Source organism: Drosophila novamexicana, unplaced genomic scaffold (assembly GCF_003285875.2).
Source record: "Drosophila novamexicana strain 15010-1031.04,08,12 unplaced genomic scaffold, DnovRS2.1 tig00002012-arrow-arrow-pilon, whole genome shotgun sequence".
In the NCBI taxonomy this organism is placed as follows: Eukaryota; Metazoa; Arthropoda; class Insecta; order Diptera; family Drosophilidae; genus Drosophila; species Drosophila novamexicana.
In genome coordinates, this window is record NW_020824924.1 from 86267 (window position 1) to 106355 (window position 20089).

At 43.3% G+C, this 20089-nt stretch overlaps 5 protein-coding genes and 1 long non-coding RNA gene across 6 annotated transcripts; 5 read left to right on the forward strand and 1 right to left on the reverse strand.

Moving 5' to 3' along the window:
• Positions 1-80: 80 nt before the first annotated feature.
• LOC115768764 (beta-parvin) lies at positions 81-2787 on the forward strand. Its single transcript, XM_030713453.1, has 5 exons — positions 81-269; positions 942-1031; positions 1093-1364; positions 1805-1989; positions 2054-2787. The coding sequence occupies exons 1-5, from the start codon at positions 149-151 to the stop codon at positions 2487-2489; spliced, it is 1104 nt and encodes a 367-aa protein (XP_030569313.1). The 5' UTR covers positions 81-148; the 3' UTR covers positions 2490-2787.
• Positions 2788-3233: 446 nt separating this feature from the next.
• On the forward strand, positions 3234-4623 carry LOC115768765 (FAD-linked sulfhydryl oxidase ALR). The gene is made up of 3 exons (XM_030713454.1): positions 3234-3555; positions 3641-3879; positions 3948-4623. Exons 1-3 carry the CDS (start codon positions 3256-3258, stop codon positions 4108-4110), a joined length of 702 nt encoding a protein of 233 aa, XP_030569314.1. The 5' UTR covers positions 3234-3255; the 3' UTR covers positions 4111-4623.
• Positions 4624-5353: 730 nt separating this feature from the next.
• Positions 5354-7245, forward strand: LOC115768789 (peroxiredoxin 1). Its single transcript, XM_030713486.1, has 2 exons — positions 5354-5535; positions 6325-7245. Exon 2 carries the CDS (start codon positions 6325-6327, stop codon positions 6907-6909), a length of 585 nt encoding a protein of 194 aa, XP_030569346.1. The 5' UTR covers positions 5354-5535; the 3' UTR covers positions 6910-7245.
• A 2659-nt stretch (positions 7246-9904) lies between these two features.
• Positions 9905-10771, forward strand: LOC115768792. The gene is made up of 2 exons (XR_004018620.1): positions 9905-10155; positions 10232-10771. It is a non-coding gene; the product is annotated as an uncharacterized LOC115768792 (long non-coding RNA).
• Positions 10516-11964, reverse strand: LOC115768791 (40S ribosomal protein S15Aa). Its single transcript, XM_030713487.1, has 2 exons — positions 11881-11964; positions 10516-11152 (listed from the first exon to the last, which is right to left on the reverse strand). Exon 2 carries the CDS (start codon positions 11148-11150, stop codon positions 10758-10760), a length of 393 nt encoding a protein of 130 aa, XP_030569347.1. The 5' UTR covers positions 11151-11152; positions 11881-11964; the 3' UTR covers positions 10516-10757.
• Positions 11965-12017: 53 nt separating this feature from the next.
• Positions 12018-13641, forward strand: LOC115768788 (nuclear speckle splicing regulatory protein 1). The gene is made up of 2 exons (XM_030713485.1): positions 12018-12117; positions 12176-13641. Exons 1-2 carry the CDS (start codon positions 12107-12109, stop codon positions 13365-13367), a joined length of 1203 nt encoding a protein of 400 aa, XP_030569345.1. The 5' UTR covers positions 12018-12106; the 3' UTR covers positions 13368-13641.
• Positions 13642-20089: the final 6448 nt, after the last annotated feature.

A 20089-nucleotide genomic window follows, 5' to 3' on the forward strand; every position in this document is an offset into this window, starting at 1 on the left:
AATGTCTTAACATATTGCTGTAAGAATCCGATAGTTTGTGTAACAGCGTAAATGCCTATCGATAATACATATCGATTGTGTCTTGCAGCTCCAATACTGCGTTCGCGTTTTGTTTTATTCGTTTTATTTTGTTTGCCAGTGCACAGATATGTCGACATTAAATCGCCCCAAATCCCCGCACACGCCCACGGCCATTAAGAAGGGCGAAAAGGAAGATAGCTTCTGGGACAAATTCAGTACACTTGGCCGCAAACGCGGCACTCGTGAAGGTGAGATAGATCCTCCACCGCCCCGCCTCCCCAAATTGGGCTAGCGCAGTGAAATCTGCTCAATATGGCCAAATATGGTCCAGCATCAACTGAAGCGTTGTGTTAAATGCGTGCTTACATCTTTCCATTCAATCGTGCAGTGAAATATCGCAGGAGCAGCCACTCCTTCAGCTTTTGGCCAACGTTTCGGACAACAGATGTGCATTGTCCATTGCCCATGTTATTAAAAAAAAACATTGCGTCATTTACATTTGTGACGCATACAAACAAACAAACTGATCGCTTTGGGCTGTATGTAGGTGTATATGTGCGCGTGCGTGTGTGTTCATCAGTGTGCCCACGGTGAGCGTTTCGTGTTGTTTCGTAACACGAACACGCACGCGCGACACAAAATGTCCAAGTTATACAAATTTAATAACATTAAAGTGTTTATGATAAATTAAATTAAATGTAGTAATGATGAACAGAAAATAATAAGGATTTTTAAAATGTGCGCGCTGTCTTCGTTTTTAAGCTTACGTGTTTTCGTGTTCACACGAGCCCATCTCTAATTTGGGTGCTTGTTGCGTGTCGCATTTGTGACGTCACCATCTATTGTTTACATGGCGCTATTGCCTGCTCACTCACTCACACACACACACACTCATACACTCTTCACTTGTGTCGTTGCAGTTAAGAAAATCCAAGAAGAAGGCAAATATGCAATCGACTCGCCCGGCTCACCCAATCAGTTTGACATCCCGCCCGAGGATTACGCGCTGCGTGAGTATTGGAATTGGGTTAATTTATGACCTGACATATTAATCTTTATTTGTACTGTTAGGTGAGCATGAACAACGCGCCGTTATTGATCCGCAATCGAACAACGATCCGGAGATGTTGAAGCTGCAAAAGATTCTCATCGATTGGATCAACGATGAGCTTGCCGAGCAGCGCATCATTGTCCAGCAGCTGGAAGAGGACATGTACGATGGCCAGGTGCTGCACAAGCTCTGGGAGAAGTTGACCGGCAAAAAGCTGGACGTGCCCGAGGTGACACAGTCCGAGCAGGGTCAGCACGAGAAACTCAGCATTGTGCTGAAAGCGGTCAACCATGTGAGTTGGCCATCAAGAGATGCCTTAACTATGATTAACATGAACTTGGTTTTCCAAGCTTCCTTCATTAACTCCGCCTGTGGCTCGTCCTTGGTTCGGTTCTCCCTTTTCCAATTGTATATTGAGCAAGTCTTAAGTCATACCCTGTACAAAGAGGCAAATAGAGGGTGTAATTGTCTTGTACCAGGCAGCAGCAGGCATCCCCATAAAGCATTTGCATATTCTTGTTCAAGACGAGTAGCTGAGTCCATGTCCTTCTGCTCTGAAATCTAAAATATATATATATACTCATTTATGTTGCTTGCTTTTCGGTTTTTGAAGAACCAGCTTATCGCTTTGTGGTAGTTCCTTCTGAATTCTCTCAAGCTGGAGTCCTGGCCCTCTTCCCACCAAAAAGCAGTTGATATCCTTGACTAACCTATATATTCTGTATGTCACAGACACTTGGCTTCCATCAGAAGATACCCAAATGGTCGGTGGCCAGCGTCCACTCGAAGAACATTGTGGCCATATTGCATTTATTGGTCGCTCTGGTGCGTCATTTTCGGGCGCCAGTGCGTCTGCCGGAGAATGTCTTTGTCACGGTGGTCATTGCCGAGAAGAATGCGGGCGTCCTGAATGCACAGTAAGTTGATGCGGAACAACCAAGCCCACGAGCCGATCCATTCGATTCATCATCATGTTTGCAGAAAATTCCAGGAGCAAATCACGTCCGAGTACGATGATCTGGGCATGCGTTGCGAGAAGGATGCCTTCGATACGCTAATTGATTGTGCGCCCGACAAGCTGGCCGTGGTTAAGAAGTCCCTGATCACGTTCGTCAACAAGCACTTGGCCAAACTGAACTTTGAGATCAACGATCTGAACACAGATTTCCGGGATGGGGTCTATCTGTGCCTGCTGATGGGACTGCTGGGCGGCTTCTTTGTGCCGCTGCATGAGTTCCATTTGACGCCGCAGGATGTCGATCAGATGGTCAACAATGTGGCGTTCGCCTTCGACCTGATGCAGGATGTCGGCCTGCCCAAGCCAAAGGCACGCCCCGAAGACATCGTTAACATGGATCTGAAGTCCACGCTGCGTGTTCTCTACAGCCTGTTCACCATGTTCCGAGAATATGCCTGAGCTAAATGTCATTTCTCTATGTCTAATCAATTATTTTTCTATTTTTTTAGTTTTTTTTTTTTTCGTTATAAATTAATAATTTATGCATGCTTAAATCGTAAATCGGAAATGAAATTGAATTCGAAAATGTCCTAACTGTATTCAAGTGTTCTAACTGTTTATATATATGTATTATATATGCATGTGTGTGCGTGTGTGTGCATCTAATCCCGTTGTAAGCTGTTGGCCGCGGCAACGAAAAGCTAACCCGCCCGATTGTTAAGTTGCTTTAGTTGTTACTAAATGAATTTATATACATTTTATAATTGTATTAATAAATGTGCCTTGACAATTCGTAAAAGTTGCTTGTGTATGTTTTTTTTTTCTGATAATATCTGTAAATGTACATACATTGCTTGTTCGTATATATATACGTATGTATGTATGTATATATAATGGCTTTTCGTTTAATGTTGTTTGTCACACACTCAGAGACATATAGAGAAATGGAAAAAGTATCAAAAAATTATATTGTGTAATTTCGAATAATCGTCTTAGTTAAACACGAAACAACTTGAAATTGCTGCATTTTGAATTAACGTACACCAGTCGAGGGAATTTTGTGGCAGATTGCGCGTTGCCAGACTGTTGGCAGCAAACAACAGCGGCCTGCAGCGATGTACATTAACAGCGCCTCAAATTTGCGTTAACAGGACACAAATTGGCGTTAACAGCGCTGTTAAGTAAACAACTCAAATTTGCGCTAACGGAAAGCAGCTGACTGCCCATGTGGAAAGAATTCATACGACGTCACAGCTATCAAAGTAAGGTAGCTCCAAATCGAGAGGGCGCCCGATTGATTATACGCCGTCTACAAAAAACTGTTCTGCGAATATTGCGAGATCCAGATTTTAAGATGTCAAAAACATCATTTCAGCAAAAGCCAACCGAACCGGAACCGCCGGTTGATGGGACACAATTCAGCGCGCATCGAAACAGCAAACAAGATAGCAACTGTCGCACCTGCAACGATTTCAAGTCATGGTCGAAACAACAGCGTCTCATTTCAAATACGCAAGCAGCTAAGGTAAATCGTTATCATTGTGCATTTGAAAAGTGCTCCTGGCACTTCGTTTACGCATTTCTCAATTATTATTTGCATTTGATGTCAGGAAAAGCATATGGCAAGCGAGAAGCTAACTGTGAACGCAGCAGGCATCGCAGCGCCCCGAGAAGATTGTCCACTGGATAAAGTGCGCCTGGGCATATCTACCTGGGGCCTGCTGCATACCATGGCAGCCTTTTATTCCGACAATCCCACTGATACGGAGAAACGTGATATGCGTACATTTTTTGAGGTGCTCTCACGCTTGTATCCATGCGAGTATTGTGCCAAAGACTTTCGCACAGAGTAAGTGTGACCGCATTATTAAATCATTGTTGATACACTCACACCTTCCCTCTCTCTATACCATGCAGCATTGAAGTAAATCCAATTAATGTCAATTCACAAAAGGATTTGGCGCTGTGGCTGTGTAAATTTCATAATCGAGTAAATGACAAGCTTGGCAAACCGCTGTTCGATTGCAGCAAAGTAAATGAGAGGTGGCGTGACGGCTGGCTAGATGGTTCCTGTGATTAGGTCTATGAAATTAGTTGCAAGATACCACGCAACACACACACAAACACAAACACAAACACACACACACACACACGCACACGCACTAATTTACTAACACACAATGCAACTCTAGCGCTAGAGTCCACCCCCCCTTCACCTACCACCACGACCACCAACATTTAAAGCGATGTGACAAAATTTCGATCATTTAATTTTCGTAACGTATTTGAACAGATAGAATTAACCCAATACGCGTGTAAAATTAATTCGGCTCCAGAGATTTTCAGTTTCAGTTCCATTTGGGTATCGAGGCGCCAGCGATAACATTCTGATGACACAACCACCCAACATTACCCCCTCACCAATCCCACAACTCCCGCCGATACCACCAGATTAAGTAGTATATACATACATATGTATACATATATATTTTATAATTTTCAAATGTTATCAAAGTTAACGTTCAATGTTGGTCGGGCGATGAATATGTGAGAGTTGTATTGTGGTACAAAATTTCGTATTTTTCTGTTTGTATTATAAAATCAATAACTAAATTAAAACTTTGCAGTTATTCTTTCTATGCTGGGTCGACATCACGATTTTAACATTTACATCTAAATTTACAGAAATTGCATCACTTTTCTTTAATGAATTTCACAATTCCTTCTATGGAGCTGTGAGCTGCGGCTTCTGTTATTTTGGGTTATGTTAATGTAAAGTTATCTAAAAGTTCAATGTCCGTGTATTGCGGCAGATGCCCCAACTGTTGCATATGCATACAGTGAAGGCTGACACTAACGGACAGCTTCCTTGGACGGACATATAATTTAGCTGAGATCCGTGTTTCCTATCTACTACAGGCTATTAATACTGTTCGCCAGTACGCACAATTTTAATTGTTTCTCAAATTAACATTTACAAGCTGTGCCGCCAAAAATACGCAGTGTTGCCATATCGTCAACAATAGCAGATTTAGTGTTTTTTGGCAAATAAATATATGCATGCACATTTGATTAGGCATGTAGATAAATAAATTATACAAAAAAAAAAAATAGTTTCCAAAATTATAATTAAGAAACTAATTTCGATTTATCGACAATTCAATTGAAATGGTTCTCATCTCGCCTGTTGCTCCCTTTGCTTTTGAAGGTCGGCCTGAGTTTCTGACGTATTCTAGGCTCTCCCTATTCTCGCCATCTTTTATTCCGGCAAGCTCATACATATTTTGCGCTCTCTTCGCTCGCAGTCAATTTCAATTGAACAAGCGGTGCTGACGGTCTGTTATCGCGTGCTTTTTCAAATAAACTAACAATTCACATAAAATTGTCGAGCCGAGTAGACGTCCCGGTTTTTTTTTTGCGCAATAAACAAAAAAAAAAAGTTTGCGTCGACGCGCTTAATTAACTAAACTAGCAGCAAATACCCAAACGTATTAAACAAATTAAAGTAAGTTTGAGGCAGTTAGCAACAAGAGACAGGGAACAGATTTGCAAATTATGTACATTTCGCAGATAATTGACAAAATCAAAGAGAAATTACAGCTGAGCGTAAGCCCTATATGATGATTGCCGTTGTTGTTGTTGTTCTTCTTATTGTGAAGAAGATTATTTCACAAGTTTTGCGCACAATTTCTATGTATAATGCATACGTACACATACATAGCTTTATTGGCACGTACAAACGCACACACACACACACACACACATGCAGCCACAGACGTTTCCGTTGATTTTTTTTTTTGCAATTTTAGCCGGCAACAAAAACGTCATGGCGGCAACAGCTATTGAATTGTCCGGCATTCTTGTATATTTGCATTGATTCGAAAGTAATTTCACATTAGGCACATACTTGTAATTGCAAACGTTTAATATTTGATACAATTTCGTGCCATTTGCCACAAACCACACACGAAGAGAGGGAGAGAGTGAGAGAGAGAGAGTCTGCAAGTCATTCGGTTCTTGCATCCATCTTCTCTTTAATTGGAAATTTTTGGCCGCCATTTTGTTCAGGTTTCGCCCTTTTCAAAATTCGTCTAATCACGATTGCCAATTGGCAGAGGAAACAAAAAAAGAAGGTAGAAAAATCGACAAAAGGAAGGGAAAAATTTACCAATTTGTAGAAAAAAAGAAAGAAAGTAGAATTCCAATTAGTAAAGCAACAAGTTTGGCCGAATTTGTCATCACTTCTGATAAAAATAATGCCATATTTTCGACCTTTATTTTGAACTTTGTTCAGATGCCCCAAATCCAGAAGGCCGCTCCCGATTTCTCCGGCACCGCCGTGGTGGGTGGACAATTCAAGGACATCAAGCTGAGCGACTACAAGGGCAAATACTTGGTGCTGTTCTTCTATCCGTTGGACTTCACCTTTGTGTGCCCGACCGAGATAATTGCGTTCTCGGATCATGCGGCCGAGTTCCGTAAGATCAATTGCGAGTTGATTGGCTGCTCCACAGACAGCCAGTTCACCCACTTGGCGTGGATCAATACCGCACGCAAACAGGGCGGCCTGGGCAACATGGACATTCCATTGTTGGCCGACAAATCGATGAAGGTGGCACGCGATTACGGTGTACTGGATGAGGCCACTGGCATACCATTCCGCGGCCTCTTCATCATCGATGACAAGCAGAATTTGCGCCAGATAACCATCAACGATTTGCCAGTGGGCCGCAGCGTTGAGGAGACACTGCGTCTGGTCCAGGCATTCCAGTATACCGACAAGTATGGCGAGGTGTGCCCAGCCAACTGGAAGCCCGGCCAGAAGACCATGGTGGCCGATCCCACCAAGTCCAAGGAGTACTTTGCCACCACATCCTAAGCACCTCCAACGCCGGGCAACAAATTTTGTTTGTCCCCCTCCCCAATCTTTGGTGCAGTGCGTCGCCCCAACGCAGGCTGTTGAGAAGGAAGACAAGAAAATCTAATTGCGTCGCACTTGCAACCAAACAGAGGCTGCTCACACACACACACCTATATAATATTATTATAATACATACATACGTATACATATATTATAAACCTAGCGCTAGGTCGCATGAATGTACCCCCCCCCCCCCTAGCAACCCACACACACAAACGAACACATGTAATTTAAGCAGAAAGTTTCAACAAGTTCTGTTTACTTGCAACAATAAAAGCCCGCATTGAGTAGTAATTAAACACGTGGACTTCATTCGCCGCATAACATTTATTTATTTTTATCTCCGCTGTTGCCGTCCCGTCCAAGCAGTTCGACTTTGGCTTATCTTTCGACTCTGCACGTTGCGAGTTGGCCGCGTCTGGCCTGGTTATGATAACGATATTTCCAATCTATGCGGCTGCCTCACGTAACGCTCCACGTGTTGCACGTGTCTGGCGGAGGCGGCATCAACCTGTTGGCCCACTGTCAAGTGCAGCTCCCGTTGTCGGTTTTTGGTTTCCTTTTCATTGCGTATGCTGCTGCAGGCCACGTGACCGACTGTGCAGTGTTGCCAGCTCTGCCGATTTCCCGCCAACTCTAGGCATTCCAGTGGAACGCAAATTGGTTTCCTTTTCTTGTAGCGGGTTTTTCGCTTTTTTCTATTTGATCGCCAGTGTTGCGAAGTGTGTGTGTTTTTTCCCAACAAATTTGGCTATTTTAGTAAAACGAATCACAATTTTAACTTATTAAGCTTAGAATTCGCAAGAAACTTAAAGCTTAACAATCAACAGTTATTTACCCAATGAGCTTGTCCCACCCAAGTGCTACTTCACTTCACTATATGTGATGCATGTATGTGTATACATATATATGCATCAATTGTCTATAGCAAAGATAGCCGAGGCATATAGTATTAATAATATATTAATATAATATATTTGATATAAAGCTGGCGAATCTCTTTTGAAATAATTAGCTTTTTTGCGGCCACTTTTTTCACTAATCTAGCCTTTTTTTTCTGCTCACAAGCTGGCAACACTGTCGTTTGGTGTCAGCTTTCGCTTCGGAGCCAGCATCAAGGCATGCGTCAGCAGACTTCTCAGCTTGACTTTATTACTGTGTTGTTGTTGTTGTTGTTGTTGTTGCGATTCTAGCGCATCACGCGTTGTGCCATTTAAGACAAGGTCTACGTCCCCGTCTCTTTGGCCAAACTCGTTTTGCACACACACACACACACACACGCGCGGGCGCACTTACTCGCAAAGCTTTGAGCCAGCTGCTAACTCGGTCGAACCTACCAGAAACCGAAACCCTTTCCAATGCTCGCCGGCTGTGTTGTTTTTTATTTAATGTACATACATACATACATATGTACATTTATACATACGCTTGTATGTACATCTGTGTGTTTGCATATGTATATTTATGTACATAATTTAGGTGAGCTTGTGCGGCGACAGCTGCTGAAAAAAGTTGCTAAATTACTTACCTGTGTGTATGCATGTGTGTGTGTTCAAAGAACATTTGAATATATGTGTGCACAGACACACGCACACACGCGCACACATGGATACGTATTCATTTGTATTCAATTCTAAGGCGAAATCCTAGCTTGTACAAAACATGCACACATATACATATGTGTGTATGTATGTATGTACGGCTCTTAGCATGCGTGTGGGTGCATAAGCTCAAAGTCGCAAATCATAAACTTGTTGCTAGACTGCTCCCTAATGTTAACTAGACTATTTGCTAAAACAATTATCTTAATGACTGCGGCGCGGCTTGCTGAATCATACCGTTTGTATTTCCAGTTCTTGTCTATGACAATTTCAAGTATCTTTGCAAGAGTTGCGAAAGGCGCTGCAAAACGTAAAGGAACAACAGTTACATATGTCGAGAACGTGCAACATAATTATCGTCATCACAATTATCATTAGCGCTGTCTAAGACAAATTTCGCCGATGCGGCGAATTGAGAACCTTTTGCAGCTTTGACATTTGTTGATTGTAAGAAGAGGAAAACAAATCAAATGAACAGTTAGCGCAAATGCATTGCAGGAAATGACATTCCAATGGCAAATCAAAACGCATACATATAAAGCACAACCAAATACATACATACATATATGCATGTACATGTGCACACACACATGCGTACCATTCACATTCACAACTGTCTGGTTTGTCGGGCAATATAAATTATTATTAGTTTTGTTGGCGCAAAGTTTTATGGCTTGCTTTGATACAAATACATACATGCATGCACATACATATATAGTCAGGAACTGATAAGGGTAAAAAGTCGGTGTCGCGACAGACGCCATTAGAATGCCGTGTGGAAAGGCCATACATATACATATATACGTATGTATGTATGTGCATATTTTGATTCTGCCATTTTGAGGACCTAATCTGGGAAACAATTTCGATTAAATATGAACAGTTGTACACGTACACACGTGTACTCAGGTATGACAAGATGTTAAGCCCTGATAGGCAACTGTTCGATATTATTAATAACAAAAAGGGAGGAGGAGGGGGTGGGTGCATTTGCCCCCCCAGCCCTGCTAATTGATGTACATCGACACGCAATGTTGCTGCTGCATAGTTTTTTTTTTGTATGTCGATTCAATTTGCACTTAATTGATTTTTGATTACAGCAAAATTGACAATTCATTCAGGTCCTTTGTTTGCGTGTGCCAGCTAATTGGTATTTTTTTTCGTATTCAAAAAGTAACCACTTTTAATCAAAGTTGAGTTCGATTAGTTGATTATCGATAAATGATAAGCCCGAAAGTGTGCAACACTTTTTTTTGTTTCAATGTTCCCAATTAATTAGCATGCTGCCAACTTGGCTTAAAAAATGTTATAAATTATGCATAAAAAACACATTTGGTGCTGTTTAAAAATTAAATTTACGCTTATCCATACTTGTATAAAACTACCTCATTAATGTTTGCTTACGACTTACCCTAACCTTTTCAGCGTAACCTTGGCCCGTCGCCGTCAATAGTGTTTCGTTTATTATCCTATTCAAGCTGAAGACGGGCGCGGAACTATTTAAAGCTCGGTCTGGTTCGATTCGTGATGCAATGTTGCAAAATAACCGAACTTTTAGAATTTATTTGGCACAGGTGGCAACGCTTTTTCCATACATTGAAAGGTAAAGAGTTCTGGAGCTCCTGATTTTTATTATTTGCAGTGATTTCAACAAAATTGTGGAATTTGAAATTTTTCAGTCCAGACCAGCAGGAACATTATCTGACATGACTGGGCAGTAGCCGGGATCCGTATTAAATATGAGATCCGGCGCGCATTTCATATTTCAAGCTGGGCCCTCACACGGGAATTCTCCTAACCGAGATTTGTTCTCATCAAATTTACATCTTTTGCTTACGGACAAGTGCGCAGAGCCCCGTTAGAACCTGGGTTAGATAGATGACACGGGGATTGTTTATAGTTACAACATTTACTGCAGTTTTGTCACTTGAAGCTTACATTTGTATGAAAAAAGCGATTGTTATTAAAAATTATGTATTCATCATTTTATTTCGCGTTTTCTTGTGAATCATTCAGGTTGTCTTTGAACGATGTTTGAAGTTATTTATTGTTCACATGAACGTATTTTTTTTTATTTATCTTATTTGTTTTTTTTGATATTATCGCGACGGGGAAATAAAACAACTTGTACATATTTCAACTCCCCACACACACAAAATAGCTTTAGATGTTGCTGGCTTGTCCTACTGCTCCAGTAGCGACCATTTAGAAGAAGAAACCAAGGATTTTGCCACCCAGATGTTTTCTTCTGGCCTCCTCGTGATCCATAATGCCGCCGGATGTGGTCAACACGACATAGCCGAACTGGCGAGAGGGCAGCAGATTGTTGGTCCACTTCTCAATGTCGTTGATGGGCACATCGAAGCGTGGCGAGATGACGCCGCATTTGTTCAGACGTCCGGTAAGGTTGACAACGATCTTGCCAGAGCGATGATCATCAACAATCTCGAATTCGCCGATATAGCCGTGCTTCATCATCACAGTAAGAAACTTGATGATGACTTTGGAGCAGGGGCGCAACAGCACCTGACGCTTGCCGCGCTTTTCTGCGTTGTTAATGCACTTCAGGGCATCGGCCAATACGTTCATACGCACCATGGCTGCAATTAAAAACAAATTAGTTTCTCTTCCACAGGCAAACAATAAAAAAATTGATGAGCAAAAAAAAAAAAACACGTGCAAATGCGGCGCCTTGAAAATATGCTACTGCCAACTCTCCTATCCCCCCCTCGCACAACGACAACAGTGTTGGAGCAGGGTTCACAGAGTTGCACTGAGAACTGTGTGCCCGGCTATGTAAACAACAACAACAACGTCAAGTTTGTCATATCACAAGCAGCCCAATATTCGTGCTCCCGACAGCATTTGTCATTTTTGTTTTACAACCTACTTTTTTGCATTAACCATTTGCACTACCACATCCCAGTTAGTCACAGTAACAACAACAACAACAAAAACAGCTCTGTTGATGCTGCCAAACATGACGGCAACGGCGGTCTTTAGAACATTGCTTCACAGAAACAGAAAAAAATATATTAAAAAAAAAATGATTGGATTGCCGTTTGATTTGCATTGTTTTCATATGCGTGCATGCACTGAAATTGTTCGCAAGTTGCGCATTAGGCAACTCATCGCAGTTGCGCTAATGCCGTCAAAACATCTTAGTTTCATTTCATACACAATAAAAAAAAAGTATATATGTCGAGTTTTTTTGCACAAATTTTCAAGGCACACGCACAAAATCCATAGCGCATATTAAGCAAGCGATATTATTGTAATATTTGCCGTGTTTCTAACAATAAATCAGGTAAAATTTAACGTAGATTACCTAAGATTTAATTTTGTGGTTTTTCAACACAAATTTACACGACCGCGAACGTATCGGAAAAGAGGAAGTCCATCTTGCCGCATTTGACAGCTGCAGCTGTCAGTGGTGAGCGCACACGCAGGGTTGCTAACAGCGCAGAGTTGCTTTGATATAATTCAGTGGCTGGCTGACATTCAACAACACTAGCTGTGATTTTTTCGTTTGCCAACACTGCAGCATAAACAAAATGTCAAAACAGTGAGTTTTTACAATAATTTGCGAAAATATTAAAGCTAATTTCAGAAACACTCAACAGATTTGGCCTCATCATACCTGGCCAACAGAAAAAGCAGCCAGTAAAACCATTAGATCAAACCAAGCCTTCCATTTTCGATGAGAGCAGCAACAGCTCGGTCAGCGACCATGACGCGGATGCGCCAAAAATGCGCCTCAGCGGCAAAGCGGGAGTGGTCAGTGGACCCAGTCTGATGGATCGTGTGGCGCGCATTGTGCAAGAGAAGGCTCTGGCCGAGGACCCAACCATTTTTCAGTATGACGAGCTCTACGACGTTATGGACACGAAACGTGAGGAGGCCAAAGAAACCAAAAGGCTGGAGCCGCGCAAAGCCAAGTATATTGGCCGCCTAATGGAGCATGCTGAGCGACGTAAGCTGGAGAACGAGCTGCGTGTTGAGCGTCAAGTGCAAAAGGATCGCGAAGCGGAGGGCGAAATGTACAAGGACAAGGACACATATGTGACAGCAGCGTATCGCAAGAAGCTCGAATCCATACGCCAACTGCAAGAGCAGGACAAGCGTGATGAGTACCTAGAAGCCATTGGCGATGTGACGAAGCAAAATGATCTGGATGGCTTCTACAGGCATCTGTATGAACAGAAATTGGGCACCCAACAGCCAGTGCTCAAGCCCAAGACAGCGCCCAGCACATCGGATGTGGCCTATAAGCCAATCAAGCGCGATGCGCCCGGCTCCAGTAAACAGCGCAGCTACAGAAGGCGTCGTTCCTCGGCAGAAGAAGAGAAGCCAGAGGCGGCGGCAGCGGCAGCTACAGATGAAACCAAGGCTGGCAGTAGCAGCACAAAGGCGCATCTGGCCAACAATATAGATGCCGATTCAGACTTTAGCATTGACGACTCCAGCGACGAGGAGGAGCAGCAACAGCCGCAGCAGCAGCAGCAGGAGCAGCAAAAAGAACCGCCAGCAGCCAGTGCAAATGGCGTCAAGTCGACGGTCAAGCCCCTGCCACAACCTGATGCCAAACATAAGGACAAGCAGTCCGAGCCAGAGACGGAGTCTACGCCGAAACCCAAAGAGCAGGGCGCCGACGTCGTCAGCGAGTTGGCCAAGGAGTCGGAGTCGGAGGATGTGCTGGCGGTTGTCAGGACGCCCGTCGATCGAAGCTACATTTGGCTCAAACGCACCGTGGGCGAAGCATTTGATGCAGCACTCGCTCGTTACCATCAACGCAAACTGGCCAGACGTGCCTGATCCCGGCTCAATTTGTGACAACTTAAACATTAAACGGCGCCTCGCACTCAATGTTAATTTTAAATATATGCTTATGTACATAGATATTCACGTATATATATGTAAATTATGCGAGTGCTTCCTTTGCGCAAATATTTTGCCAACAGGCATTTGCATAGCCCGGAAAAAGACAATAATGATACAGTAAAAACTCGCTTGACGGAACAAAGCTAGCATCAAAATTGGTTTGGAAAATAAAATGTCTGAAAGGAAACTTGTAACGAGTTTTTTTTTTTTTTTTTTTAAATTTAATTCAAAAGACAAGTAAAATAAGAATAAGGCGCATTACGTGTTCGTTCCAGGGAGCTTTCACTGTAGTCCATTTTTATTTTATATGTATACGGAACACAAAATAAAAAATAAAAAAAACCTAACAAAGACCAAGTTGGCGTTAGTTATTTCCTTTTTTTTTTGGGATTTTTTTTTTTTTGTATTTTTACTTTAGCCGCAAATGCTGCAAATCCCTTTTATAAATAGGTGTGTCCGTCATAAAAGCGAAAGCCGGCAACGCTGAGCTGACATGGTTTGGAGCTGTTGTCGGTCGTCGCAGCGCATTGCAGACATATGTATGTATGTACGTACACAAAAGACAGAGTAATACATACACACATACATACACAGACTGCAACCACGAATAGAACGTGCTGTTGTCAGTAGCATTTCCTTACTTTTGATGTTGTCAACGTTCGCGTTTACCTCTTCTTCTTGTTCGGCCTCGTCCTCATCCTTGCCGTCGTGTCAGCGAAATTAATATAGAAATCCATTTTCTATTTGGCAAGACTTGTGCTATCTCTGTCTTTTGCACAGCCGCCATTGGTGCTGAGTGCAATTGGGTTGCCAGATGTCTCGCATGTGCGCTCTGTTTTATTCATGCCCCCCCCCCCCCCCCCCCCCCCCCCCCCATTCCATCATTTTCAGCTTTATGCTAACATATGTACAAGCGAATGTTGGAGCTTCCAGCAGGTGGCTTGACTTTTGCTTGCCTCTTTGATTGTGTCATCAATCACAAGTTGCGGTTGTCCTTGTTTTTTGTTGCCGTTTCCGTTGATATTTGTACTACATTTTAGGCAAATTAATATGATTGCTGCAGAGCAGTTACCTTAAGCTGGACAGAGAAAGTGTTATTGCCATCGCATTCTGCATCGTGCATGCGATCGCAAATAAGGTCTTGCGTCTCTTTCTATTAGCCACTCGAAATGTATTAACTCTTCCCCGGAATAATTGCTTCAATCAAATGCAGCTAACTTCGGAATCCATTCAAAAAATATATTTTCGAGCAGAAAAGTGGAAACTGAACTTTCTTATCGATAAGTATCGATATCGATATTCCGTAAATTGGGCACACTCGACTTCGCTTCATACGTATAAGTTATTGCTAGCCCCTTTATTTGGTCCAATTGTCTCATTTTGGAACTGCAGCCCCAGCATCAGCAGCAACAGCAACAGCTTCTTCCCAATGTGCTCCGTAATCAATTTGTGATCATAATTACGTGGCTTTGGTTTTGGCCTTCCGCCTTTGGCGTAATTCACGAATAGCACAATTTCACTCTGAGGGACCAGAACAAAGGCAAACATTGGAGCATGTGGCTGCTGCCTGCCGCCTGTTACCACTCGCAATAAACCAGAGTAAAGGCTTAAAGATGTGATCATTCACGTGTAAATTCAATTATCAAAATTTCCAATGCGCCCGCTTCCAACTGCTGTGGTCAGTTGGGCTGCTACGGCCTGTGCATGTGTGCACTGAGAGAAAAACGAACTATTAAAAAGTTAGAAGGTAACGGAGATAGGTACAAAATGCTTTATGCACTTGCTGCAACTGGTTCGGTTCACAGTTCGGTTCACAGTTCGCAAAAAAAAACAATTTGGCCTGCAAAGGATCTGGTAACATTGATTTGTGCTCGATATGAGTACATTTTGGTTATGTATTTCGCTGAGTGTGTGTGTGTGTGTGTGTGTGCATGTGTGCTTGTGCGTGTTGGTGATTTATATGTGCAGCAGACGCAGGCCAAGGCACAGGAGCAGGCGCGTCCAAAATTCCGCTGCAATGGACAGCAGCATGTAATGAAAAACTGCGCATGGCTAGAAGATGGCAAGGGTTGTGCGGACGGGCCACAGGGGTAAAGTTGTGAGGGGTAGCTGAAGGTTGGCTGCCAGTCGCCAAGGCGAAATGACAAGCACACACACACACACGCACACACACGCCACGTATCATTGCCGCTGCATCTCTTTGTATGTGTGTGTGTGTGTGCGTGCATTGTCGCTTGCAGTGGGCGTAGGCGTTGGTGTAGGACGAGTGCAGCAAGGGGGGGGGAGGGGGGTGGGGTTGTGTGCTGCCTAATAAGCAGGAAATTAAAATGTTATATGCATTGCCCCATTGCCCCATGGCTGCCGGGCTGCCGGGCTGCCGCTTCGTTCCGTCTTTCACTGGCATTGTCAACTCTGGCTCTGCTGCGGCGGCTGCGGCTGCGGCTGCTGCTATTTTCCGTTCTTTTTTTTTTTTGTTATTGCTCATTGTGACCTACCGCCTACCGCCTACCGCCTGCCGCCCACCGCCTTGAAGTATGCATTATTTTTACGTGTCAGTGCGCATTTTTGGCATAATTGAAGCACAAACAGCGCTGCCTGCCTGTGGCTGCGGCTGCTCTGAAGGTCGCCCTGACGACATGACATTGCGTATACGCCACCGAGAGGTTGGGTCCAGCAGCGGTGAGGGGGGGGGGGGGGGGTGGGTTTGGTGCTGACGGATCGGGGTTTAGTTGGTTCAAGTTTTGCCCGGCCAAAACTATGCGCCAACAATAACAACAACAACAACAACAACAGAAATTTCAATACAAGAGCAAAGTTTACGGCCCCAAAACAGTTCTTTCGGCGACAATTTGTATGCTCTGTTGACAAAGTGAAGAAGAGTATATGGGTTATGTGCACAGTCCGTCTGTTTGTTGGTCCGACCGAACTATATAGGAGAGAGAGAGAGAGAAGGAAATCACATCAATAGAGGCAGGGCTTACCTCAATTTATGAGAATCACGGAGAAAGGCGGCTGAAGTGTTTGAATAGTTACGTTTTTAGTTTGACACAGTTTTAGTTTTACGGTCACATTACAAAAAAATCACAACACTTACTGAAATTACCTTAAATTGGGCAGGCCTGGCTTGACTTTTTGAGAATCGCCGAGAAAGGCGGCCAATTTTAGTTAACATTACACTTTTAGTTGTAAGCCCACGTTCAACACTTCACCAAAAAAAAAATAACATATCACTGAAATTACATGAAAATTAGCAGGCCTTACTTGAATTTTTGAGAATCGCCGAGAAAGGCGTTTGTTAAGTTCACAACAATTTTAATTAACATTACACTTTAGTCGTAAGCCACTGTTGAACACTTCACCAAAAAAAAAAAAAACATATCACTGAAATTACATTTAAGTAAGCAGGCCTTACTTGAATTTTTGAGAATCGCCGAGGAGGACGGTCATTATTTTTAAACTATTAATACGAATTAATATATGCTAGTTATGGTTGAGTATTTCTTACTCGATTGACTTCTTTCTCTCATTACTTTTTCAAGCTCTCTCTCACTTCTCTTTGTTTTCCAGTCTCTTTTACTCGCTCTCTTTGTACTCTCACTAGCGCTCTCTCTCTTTCTCTCTCAAATTCCACTTGTATCTAACAATCTCTCTATCTGTCGAGTCTCTCTTACCTTTCAACTTTTGCTCTTGCTCTCCCTTACTAATTTTCTCTATATTTTCCTCTCATATCTTATCTCTCTCTCTCTTTCTCTATGTCTCCATCACTTCTCCCTGAATTCTCAGTGTTGTTGTCACCCCTCTTACTCACCTCTCGCTTTCTTGTTCACTCTCACTTATTCTCTTTCCAAATTTATTTTTTTCTTTTACTGTCTCTCACTTTCCCAATCTCTTTTACTTTGTCACTCATTCTTTGTCTCGTATTTTTTCATTCTCTCTTTCTAGTTTGCACTCTCTATCTATCTGATTGTCGTACCACTCTCTCTCTCTCTCTCTCTCTCCTTGTTCCCTATCGTTTTCTTACCACTCTGTCTCTCTCTCGCTCTCTCTCTTTTTTCTTTCTATCTTTCCCTTACCACTCTCTGTCTTTTATCCATTCTATCTCACACACACACACACTTTCGCACGGTTTCTTTTTATTGTGTTTCTCCCTCTCTCTCTCTCACAGTTACTCACAAATACTCACTCTAACTATATTTTTTCTCTCTCGCCTTTTGCTCGCACTCTTTCTATTTCTCCCGATCTCACTCTCTCTCTTTCTCTATCTTATCCACTCTCCCACCTCACGAAGCCTTTCTCTCTCCATCTCTCTCCATTCTGTCTCGCTCTGTCTTCTGGTCTCCCTTTCTCTCTGTCTCACCCATTCTCCCCCTCTCTCTCTATCTTATCCACTCTCTCTTCCCACCTCTCGTAACCTTTCTCTCACTCTCACTCTCACTCTTCCTCCCTCTCACTCTCTCTCACTCTCACTCTCACTCTCACTCTTCCTCCCTCTCACTCTCACTCTCACTCTCACTCTCACTCTCACTCTCACTCTCACTCTCACTCTCTCTCTCACTCTCACTCTCACTATCACTCTCACTCTCACTCTCACTCTCTCTCTCTCTCTCACTCTCACTCTCACTCTCACTCTCACTCTCACTCTCACTCTCACTCTCACTCTCACTCTCACTCTCACTCTCACTCTCACTCTCTCTCTCTCTCTCTCTCTCTCTCTCGCTCTCTTGCTCTCTTACTCTCTTGCTCTCTTAATCTCTCTCTCTCTCTCTCTCTCTCTCTCTCTCTCTTGCTCTCTCTCTCTCTCTCTCTCTCTCTCTCTCGCTCTCTTGCTCTCTCTCCCTCTGTCTTTTTCTCTCTCTCTCTTTCTCTCTGCTACCCAATCTTATTCTCTCTCGCTCTCTCTCCCTCTCACCCTCTCTCTCTCTCTCTATCTTATCCACTCTCCCACCTCTCGTAGCCTTTCTCCCTCTCTTCCTCTCTCTCACGCTCACCCTTTCTCTCCCTCTGTGTCTCTTCCTCCCTCTTACCCTCTCTCTCTCTCTGTTACTCTCTCTCTCTTTCTTAACCACTCTCCCTCTCTCTCTCCTCTTTCTCCCCGCCTCACGTAGCCTTTCTCTCTCTCTTCCTCTCTCTCTCTCTCTCTCTCTCCCCCTCTCTCTCTCTCTCTTACCCACTCACCCTCTCTCTCGCTCTTTCTTACCCACTTTCATTTTGTCTCGCTCTCTCTTGTCCATCCTCTCGCTCTCCCCTTTATACTTTCTTACCCTCTCCGATCATCTTTGCCTCTGCCAGTTTTCGGTATACCCTCCCTAGATCTCTATTTGATTTACTGACTTTCCCTCTTACGAAACTTTTCTTTCTTTTACCCGGCTGCAAGTTACGCATTTGTTTAAAATAACTTTTTCATCGTATGCTGCAATTTGGTTTCAGTTGCAACTTCTTATTACGCATGGGCGTGGCAGCCCCCCCCCCTCCCTTTGTCGCATCAGTTACGTCGACCCTTCTTCATTGTGGGAGCTCGCGTTCTGTGCAAAACCTAATTAAAAGTGCTTTATTATGCAATTAATGTCGAGATAATATCGCATTCGCATTGTGCTGCATTTTGCTGCAGCAGCCATCAAGCAGCAAGACGCGATGGTGGGCGAGGGGGAAGGGGGCAAGGGGGGGGGGGGTGGTGGTGGTGGTGGTATGGGAGTTATGATGAGTTGGTCGTGTCGTCTATCGAGTTTTCGATTAAAATGAAAATCAAATTTCGTGTTCATGAAATTTGAGAAATATTAGAAGGTAAAGCCAATTAAGAACACAAAAACCAATTAATGTTGATTACGCAACAGAAGTAAAAACAATCGGACGTTTTACTGATTCACATTTGATGCGAGCGTGGCGTTGCCACGTGCATATGCGTGCATGTCGTATCGTGTTTCCCTTTCGTCGTGTTATGCATGTCGTGTCGTGTATGCGACACGTGCCCATCGCTAAACATCGCATCGCATTTGGTTTCGCTGTGGGTCAAAGTCAAAACTTGGTTTACTTTCGCAGTCTTTGCGTCTCTCTCTCTCTCTCTCGCTCGCACTCTCTGCCTCATTGTTGACAATTATTTTGCATAAATTTGAGTGTGCCCAAAAAACAAAAACAAAAAAAATACTAAGAAAAAGAATGTTGTAATATTGTCATTTTATATTCGGCCATTGCCCGGTCAGTCATCATCCAATTTCTGGTGGGTGGCGGCGGGTTCTTTGCACTTGGCTCTTGTCTTTGCTTGGCCCTGATTTATGTGAATTTTGTGCTTTGGCCCAAAAATGCGATCGGCCCCGCCGCCCCGCCGCCATGATGCTGTTGCTTCTTCTTCTTCTTCTTCGACTGCTGCATCTAGCTCACACACACACGCACACGCGCGCAGGGAGTTATTTGTGAGTGTGCTGGTATTGGTGTGGGCATTGCTGTTTATACGATAAAACGCAAAGCATGCTAATTTATTGCTGTTGATTTTAATAACTTTTGCCAGTTTTGCTATGCAACAACGCCCAGATAACTATGCTAAACTTTATTGAGTCCATGTGTGTGTGTGTGTGTGTACAGTTATTCGGAATTGTGTTGCTTGCATTCGATATATGTATGTATATGTATATTTACTGGATTATCTGGGTTATCCGTTGTAG